At 38.2% G+C, this 9,615-nt stretch overlaps 1 protein-coding gene across 1 annotated transcript in view; it reads left to right on the top strand.

The window, feature by feature from the left end:
• Positions 1-7,450: 7,450 nt before the first annotated feature.
• Positions 7,451-9,615, top strand: part of LOC133554990 (uridine-cytidine kinase-like 1) — a 46,596-nt gene continuing 44,431 nt past the window's right edge. Inside the window, exon 1 of the mRNA XM_061904363.1 lies at positions 7,451-7,566. Coding sequence (XP_061760347.1) covers positions 7,502-7,566 — 65 coding nt within the window. The 5' untranslated portion in view covers positions 7,451-7,501. The remainder of the gene's footprint in view (positions 7,567-9,615) is intronic.

The raw sequence follows: 9,615 nt of genomic DNA, 5'->3' as shown, positions 1-9,615 counted from the left end.
TGTTATTCCGATTGAGCTATTCTGTAAAAATTTGACACCCTTCTTCTCCCACAGTTTTCATCGGATCAGAACCGTTCAAGTATGAAAGCGTTGGTTTTGCTCGTTAATCGAGCAGTCGTTTTTTTATCCTCCCAAATATCCCAGATTACCAGGAATTCCGGGTTTTCCAGTACATCTTCCTATTGAAAACGAATGGGCCATTTTTCAAACTTGCACCACTTGCACATTTCTCATCCGAGCCACCATCAAAGCATTCTTCTTATTACATTCAAGCTATCAAATAAAATATAATAGAACAATTCAAATTTTTAACGGAATTAGCAGGAAAGTTTCCCATTGAAAATGAATGTGTAATATACAAACTTCTGTATATCCCACATTTCTTATCCAATTTGAACCGTTCCACCATCCAAAAACCCCACTCAAGCTGGACATTCAAAACAGCATGTTTTCTGGTTCCCACAATTCTCAAATAACCTGGAAATACAGGCATATTTCCTCATTTGTGTCATGCCTGTAAATCAGGTTTATGTTTCGTCATGTTATGTTTTGTTTTTTGGACATTCAGTTCCGTTTTGCACTTCCTGGTTTGTTTTTGTTACCGTGACAACTCATTGATTTTCACCTTGCCCTCCTAGTCACGCCCTGTCCCTCAGCTCTCACACCTGTTTCTAATTACCACCGCCAGTATTTAAGTCATTTGTTTTCTTTTCCTCGGCCTAGCTAGTTTACCTACTGGATTGTATTGAACACTCATGACCACGCACCTACCTTTCCTTGCCGGACCCTCATGCCTTGCCACGCTGTTTATTGTTTGACCACGCCACGTAAGACTTTTTGTATTTATGCCTCAGTGCAAGTTTTTGGTTTGCTTTGTGCCTTTGATAGTATCTTCTGTTTATTTGTAGATAGTCCTGCCATTGTGCTGTTTTTGTTTAAAGTTTTAGTATAGATTATTATCCGCCACCGAGCCCGCTCTTTGTTTTGCCTTTTTTTGTATTATAGTGTATAAATAAAACAATATGTACTTACATTCACATCTTGCTCGTGCAAATCATCCTTTGCGCAGAAGAAGCAAAATAAATCCAAGTCATAGTCCTGACAAAAAAAAAAAAAACATAACATGACGAAACATAAACCTGATTTACAGGCATGACAATTTGCCCTGAATGGGCAATATTATATAAATGTGGGCAAATCCCACCTTTCTCATTCCATTCAAACCATTCCATCAATCTACACCAGGCCTGGGCAATTATTTTGACTCGGGGGCCAAATATAGAGAAAAAAATGTGTCTGGGGTCCGGTATATCTATTTTTAGGAAAATTAATTAAAAAAACCTGGGCTTCACGGTGGAAGAAGGGTTAGTGCGTCTGCCTCACAATACAATGGTCCTGAGTAGTCCTGAGTTCAATCCTGGGCTTGGGATCTTTCTGTGTGGATTTTGCATGTCCTCCTCGTGAATGCGTGGGTTCCTTTCGGGTACTCCAGCTTCCTCCCACTTCCGAAGACATGCACCTGGGGATAGGTTGATTGGCAACAGTAAATTGGCCCTAGTGTGTGAATGTGAGTGTGAATGTTGTCTGTCTATCTGTGTTGGCCCTGCGATGAGGTGGCGACTTGTCCAGGGTGTACACCGCCTTCCGCCCGATTGTTGCTGAGATAGGCACCAAAGGGAATTAGCGGTAGAAAATGGATGGATGGATGGAATATACAAAACCTCACAATAATGTCTGATTGAATGCTAAAAATGTTATGACGAACCGCCTTAAAAACAGAATGGAATTAAAAAAAATTTCTATGAACTATAAAACCCTGAATATTGAGAACATAAACGTCACACCCCTTCTCAATCCACATATTTTACAATCAAGCCAAGTGCAACCAAAATGCAACAAACACAGCAAAATATGAACGTGAAGGGTAAAAAAAAAAACATCTACAGTCTGACATATGTAATATGTCACTAAGCTTTTGAACTTTCTTGACACACACATTTCAGGCTGGCCGCTATGGAAATACTCTGTGGAAACGCTCCCCACCCACACTGCTCGGTGCCTCGTCTGACCTGCTGCGACGTAGATTACCATAGTAACTAGTAGGGTGGTACGGTATACGGATATTAGTACAGTACCGCGATACTAATGAATCATATTCGGTACCATACCGCCCCTGAAAAGTACCGGTCCGCCACATCCTAAGATTTTTTGTTAAAATAAAACCAATAATGCATTTTTTTCAGGTCCTCTTTATTTAGAAAAGTATCAAAATAATATCGGTATCAGGACAACATTAGTCACAAAAATATCATGCAAAAGCGCATATTCCAACCATTGAAATATGTTGTATAGTTCAAGACTTATGGTAATTATAAAACATTACTGCACATCATAATGGCAGCTACACTTTCCATCTTAAAGATCTAAAAAAAAATATTTGGGAAGGTCCGGCGGGCCAGATTGAAAAGCTTAACGGGCCGCATGTGGCCCCCGGGCCTTACTTTGCCCAGGTCTGATCTACACACTCCGGACCTTCAAGCCAATGTGTTTCCCAGTTGGGGAATCCCAGGGTTATGTGGAATCACCAGGAACATTTCCCAATTGAAAACAAATCGGCAGTATAAACCTCTATATCCCGTGTTTCATAACTGTTGCAACCCGTTACCGTTCACACACTCCACTCATTGCGGACATTCAAGCCAATACTTTTCTGAACTATTCCTGATGCACAAACTCACCAGATTAACCATTATTACCAGTATATTTATCCCCATTGAAAATGAATGGGTGACATCAAATAAGGCTGCCATGTTTCAGAAAATGACAATAGTGAGAATTTAGAATCATGATGGGTTTGGAAAAGAAATTGGTCTTTTTAACAATGATTTGGTCTGTTCTAACGTCGATTTATACCTTAAAGGGGAACTGCCCTCTTTTGGGAATTTTGCCTATTATTCAAAATCATTATGAGGGATAAAGGCCTACTGAAATGCGATTTTCTTATTTAAACGGGGATAGCAGGTCCATTCTATGTGTCATACTTGATCATTTTGCAATATTGCCATATTTTTGCTGAAAGGATTTAGTAGAGAACATCCACGATAAAGTTCGCAACTTTTGGTCGCTAATAAAAAAGCCTTGCCTGTACCGGAAGTAGCAGACGTTGTGCGCTTGACGTCACGGGTTGTAAGGCTCCTCATATCCTCACATTGTTTACAATCATGGCCACCAGCAGCAAGAGCGATTCGTACCGATTTCCCCATTAATTTGAGCAAGCATGAAAGATTCGTGGATGAGGAAAGTTAGAGTGAAGCACTAGAAGAGTAAAAAAAAAGGAGAGTGCAGTGGGAGCGATTCAGATGTTATTAGACACATTTAGTAGGATAATTCTGGAAAATCCCTTATCTGCTTATTGTGTTAATAGTGTTTTAGTGAGATTATAAAGTCATACCTGAAAGTCGGAGGGCTGCGGTGACCGCCAGTGTCTCTGAGAGAAGCCAATGGAGGAGCCAGGATCACAGCTGCTGCAGGGGGACGCTAACTCCGCACAAGTCTCTGGTAAGAGCTGACTTACTATCACAATTTTCTCATCCAAAAACTTGCTGGTTGACATGTGGTGGAGAAACATATTCGCTAAAGCTTCACAACAAACAAAGAAACACCGGCTGCGTTTCGGTTGCTAAAGGCAGCTGCAATCCACCGCTTTCCACCAACAGCATTATTCTTTATATTCTCCATTATTAATTGAACAAATTGCAAAAGATTCAGCAACACAGATGTACAGAATACTGTTTAATCAAATGCGTTGAAAAGAGACGACTTTTAGCAGTGTCTGGTGCTGGGCTAATATGTCCGCTACAACCAATAACGTCACAAACACGCGTCATCTTATGCGTCATCATTCCGCGACGTTTTCAACAGGAAACTCCGCGGGAAATTTAAAATTGTAATTTAGTAAACTAAAAAGTGTTGGGAACTTGCATGGCTGCAGTTGTGTGTCCCCGATGATGCAAGAATCCAGGAAAGAGGAGTGAAGGTAAGAGGAATTTAATTCGGAACTCATAAGAAAACAAATAAACATACAGCAGTCTTGCATAGTAAGTTCACCAAACATACATTTATCTTCCAGCACTGAGGAGTGCTCGAGTGAAACAAAAATAGGCAGTAGTTTGATTGACAGCTGGTGTGAACCGCTGCCAATCAACGGAAAGAAAAAAACAACAGTGCTTGTGAATAAAACAGGAAATACAACAAAGTAAGAGCACTGAACAGGAAGTAAATACAAAAACACAAAAATTAACATAAATAAAGTGACAGATTGTCACAAAAAGGCCGTATTGGCATGTGTTGCAATGTTAATATTTCATCATTGATATATAAACTATCAGACTGCGTGGTGGGTAGTAGTGGGTTTCAGTAGGCCTTTAATAAGAACGCATGACTTTTTTTCATCAATAGTTTAAAGATGATAAAAATGCTTGGAAGATATGGCTAATGGGAGTCTCCGTTGTAGCCTTCAAAGCCCTATAAAACAACTTCATAACCCTCCAACCTTTTGTATGCACACTGTAAGTCTATATATGATGTAGTAATAGACACATTCATAACAATATGTTATATGTACAATATGTATCGTATGTTGATCATTTTAATCAATCCCGCGCATTGATTTACGTTTCAAAAGCAGCGCACATCTGACTTCCAGCAACAAATGTGAGTTTTACTTGTGGATACAAACGCTTGTGTGTTTTAATTATGGCAGACTTGGTAACACAACAGACAATGAAGACAACTATTTTTGGACAAATGAGGATTCACAGCCTTTTCTTTTTGAATCTGAATGAACAAAGGATGAACTACTGCTTCAAGAAACCAGCATGAAGAAGAGGGTGAAACGTTGCAGCAGAAGGAAACCGATAGAGTGAGGTGAAAGTCACTCGAAGATGCAATTGGGGAATTTGCAGACAAGCTATTTTGACATAAATGGTGTGCTTAGCCCAAATAAACCAGAAAAATCTCGCTAGGCAACTGGACCAAAGAGACAAGTGTCCATCGACTGAGTCAAATGTTCATAATGATCCTGATACACGCAGCATGTCAAGGGTGTTATTAGAGCTACAATACGTACGTTGTCTGGCTAGCTGTGTACAAACAAAACATGAAATGCGGGATAATACTTTGCATATACTGTAATATGATTATTTTTTTCAATCAGTACAGATTGTTGTTTTGGCGCATTACAAATGTGTTTCTTGCTGACATAGAAGCTACCTTATCTCTCGCCGTGGTGAGCTTTTAGGGCTAATACCGAAGCATGCCGATGTGTTACTACGGTAGAAAAAGAGTTCCTCAGAGTTCAATCTTACAACAACAATGTTGCTACAGCTTATTTATTATACATGTAATGGGACATACATTAAGTATTAGTGATGGTTTTTGAATGCATTTTAAAGTGCTTTTCATAAATAAACGAAATGCAACACAATGCTAAAAACTACCCCGATGACCCACATGCCCCATCATCGCACACACACACATATATACCACACACACACAGACAAATTAATGCATGGCTGAGTATGGCTAGGTGAGGAAACACAATCACAGGAGCCATCTGCACCAGGAGATCACCAGACTACAGCCGCCAGGACGCTGGCAGAAAACTTCCCCACAGCCATGCCCTGATGCAGAGGGCTCCCTCTGACAAAGGCTGGAAAGTAAAATAATAAAACATGTTCAATAATAAGAAACATAAGTATGAATAAAGGATAAAACAACAATTTAAAAATATGCATTAAATATTTGATAAATAGAACTAAATACAATCTTGCATAACTGATAAAAAATTATGTACGAATGACTTCAATAAAATTAATGCATATTAGGTAAAAGCCAAATCCAAAAGGTGCAACGGAAAGAGGAAGTGCACTTCTTTTGGAATGATACCTGAGCGCGCGCGTGTGTGTGTGTGTGTGTGTGTGTGTGTGTGTGTGTGTGTGTGTGTGTGTGTGTGTGTGTGTGTGTGTGTGTGTGTGTGTGTGTGTGTGTGTGTGTGTGTGTCAGATGAAACCAAAAGTTCTATTTTGGTTTCATCTGACCACATGACATTCTCCCAATCCTCTGCTGTATCATCCATGTATCCATTTTGGTATAAACTCAACTCATCGTGTTTGGAGGAAGAAGAATACTGAGTTGCATCCCAAGAACACCAAACCTACTGTGAAGCATGGGGGTGGAAACATCATGGTTTGGGGCTGTTTTTCTGCGAAGGGGACAGGACGACTGATCCGTGTTAAGGAAAGAATGAATGGGGCCATATATTGTGAGATTTTGAGCCAAAACCTCCTTCCATCACTAAGGGCTTTGAATGGTTGACCAAATACTTATTTTCCACCATAATTTACAAATAAATCCTTTAAAATTCCTACAATGTGAATTCCTGGATTGTTTCTCACAGTTGAAGTGTACCTATGATTTTAAGTGGGAGATAATTGCACAATCAGTGGCTTACTAAATGCTTTTTTGCCCCACTGTGTATGTATATATATATATATATATATATATATATATATATATATATATATATATATATATATATATATATATATATATATATATATATATATATATATATATATATATATATATAAGTACAGGCCAACAGTTTGGACACACCTTCACATTCTATGGGTTTTCTTTATTTTTTTGACTATTTACTGAAGGCATCAAAACCATGAATAAACACATGTGGAGTTATGTACTTACACACACGCACATACATTAATGTGTATATATATATATATATATATATATATATATATATATATATATATATATACATATATATGTGTGTGTACATATATATACACATACATATATGTTTATACTGTACATACATATATATATATGTGTATACCGTATATATATATATATATATGTATATATATATATATATATATATATATATATATATATATATATATATATATATATATATATATATATATATATATATATATATGTGTGTGTGTGTGTGTGTGTGTGTGTGTATGTACAAGTGAAAGGCTTGAGTAGTTGACCTGTTTCGAATAAAAAATTATTGTACAGTAATGTATAATTATTTTGGCAGTTTGGTGAGGTCTTGTGCGTTTTTCACCTTGAGGATCATGAATGAGTTTTCATTTTTTTTAAATCAGACACTGTACAAAAACATAACAATCTATGGTATTCCACATTTTTTTACGGAAACTTTCGTGAAGATTATATTTTTAGTTATTATGGTCGAATGTGTGAGTGAACGGACCTATTGATACAGCGTCCATCCATAGAACACATATCCTCAGTGCTCCGTCTGAAAGGGAATACGTTGCATTCTGGGACTTGTAGTCAGCCTGATCCGGCATTACTATTACTGTATACTACCGCTTCAAGTAATGCCTACAACTCCCACAAAGCCTCATCACAAAATGTACTCCAACGTCTGATCGTCAACAGATTAGCCATGTCTGCTGCTCTCAGGGAAGAAAGGCTCCCCAAGATGGAGCAGGAAGACAAACCTTCAAACAGGTAATATGTGTACGATGTGTACATGTGCATCTTGAAACCAGTGAGGAGTAAAGATGACTGGAGTTGCGACTTAATCCCTGGCGTTTACTGTAAATCTCTAAACGGAATTATGACCTGTCACACTATACTAATAGTTGCAGTGCCTTAATACTGAACTTCTTTAAAGACAGATGCAATTACATACACTAATATGAAGTGATTAACTAGATTTATTGTGGTTATATTATTATTTAGTCGCATTGACAACTCGTTTGCCAGGCTGTTTATTGTTATGTGAGTTTCCACCTTCACAACTTTTTTTTTGTTTACTTTGTGTGATCGATGTAGTGCAGCAAACACACTGTACACACATAGACATGTTTCATGGAACATGTTTGTGTTGTGTGACGTGTATAATGAAAGAATCGCTTATTGGATGTGTATTGCAACATACATGACAGCCATGCGAACAACCGCCTTTGGTGTAATATAGGGGAAGAAACGATGTTGATATTTATTTGGACTATTGTTGAATACTTGGATAAGCACGTGGGTGTAAAAATGTCATGACGATCCTGCAGTCTGCGCCCCATACAGCTGTCATACTTTATATGGCCACAAGGGGGTGGAACTACCTTGATGTGCATGCTTAGATGACGTTTTGTTCTATTTTAAAGGCCTACTGAAATGAGATGTTCTTATTTAAACGGGGATAGCAGGTCCATTCTATGTGTCATACTTAATCATTTTGCGATATTGCCATATTTTTGCTGAAAGGATTTAGTAGAGAACACCGACGACAAAGTTCGCAACTTTTCGTCGCTCATAGAAAAGCCCTGCCTTTACAAGAAGTTGCAGACGATGACCTCACATGTTGATGGCTCCTCACATCCTCACATTGTTTTAATGGGAGCCTCCAACAAAAAGAGCTATTCGGACCAAGAAAACGTCAATTTCCCCATTAATTTGAGCGAGGATGAAAGATTCGTGTTTGAGGATATTGATAGCGAGGAACTAGGAAAAAAAAAAAAGTTAAAAAAAAAAACGTGATTGCATTGGGACAGATTCAGATGTTTTTAGACACATTTACTAGAATAATTCTAGGAAATCCCTTATCTTTCTATTGTGTTGCTAGTGTTTTAGTGAGTTTAACAGTACCTGATAGTCGAAGGTGTGTGTCCACGGGTGTCTTGACACCAGTGTCTCAGGGAAGTCGTCGGCAGCTTAATAGACGGCGCAAGCTCAGCTGATCTCCGGGAAGAAGCGACTTTTTACCACAATTTTCTCACCGAAACCTGCAGGTTGACAATCGCTCGGGATCCATGTTTGCTTGACCGCTCTGATCCATAGTACAGTTTCACCTCCGTGAATTTTAAAGAAGGAATCACCGTGTGTTTGTGTGGCTAAAGGCTAAAGCTTCCCAACTCCATCTTTCTACTTTGTTTCTCCAATATTAATTGAACACATTGCAAAACATTTAGCAACACAGATCTTCAATATACTGTGTAATTATGCGGTTAAAGCAGACGACTTTTAGCTGTGTGTGTGTGCAGCGGTAATATATCCTAACAGTCCGTGACGTCACGCGTACACGTCATCATTACGCGACATTTTCAAGAAAAACTCCCCGGAAATTAAAAATTGCAATTTAGTAAACTAAAACGGCCGTATTGGCATGTGTTGCAATGTTAATATTTCACCATTGATGTATAAACTATCAGGCAGGCGCATACTATATGCCCTACGGCAATTCAAGGAAATACGGTATGTTGTCGTTGTAGCATATTCAACCGGATATGGGTTGAAAATTATTTGCAAATCATTGTATTCCGTTTATATTTACATCTAATACAATTTCCCAACTCATATGGAAACGGGGTTTGTAATTGTAGAAAATTACTCTAACAGCAAAGTACTGTGGCACACGTCCCCAACAACAGGAACATTGACACATATAGATGACGTTTGAAGGAAGGGTTGTAACACTAATTGTGCATTTTTTTTTTTCCACCTTATTAATTTATTTTAAATTACATTAGAAAATATATAGGTATGTATATCGTTAGGATT

This window comes from Nerophis ophidion, linkage group LG06 (genome assembly GCF_033978795.1).
Source record: "Nerophis ophidion isolate RoL-2023_Sa linkage group LG06, RoL_Noph_v1.0, whole genome shotgun sequence".
Taxonomy (NCBI): domain Eukaryota; kingdom Metazoa; phylum Chordata; class Actinopteri; order Syngnathiformes; family Syngnathidae; genus Nerophis; species Nerophis ophidion.
Note: the sequence above shows the minus strand (reverse complement) of the source record. Positions and strands in the feature narration are given on the sequence as shown.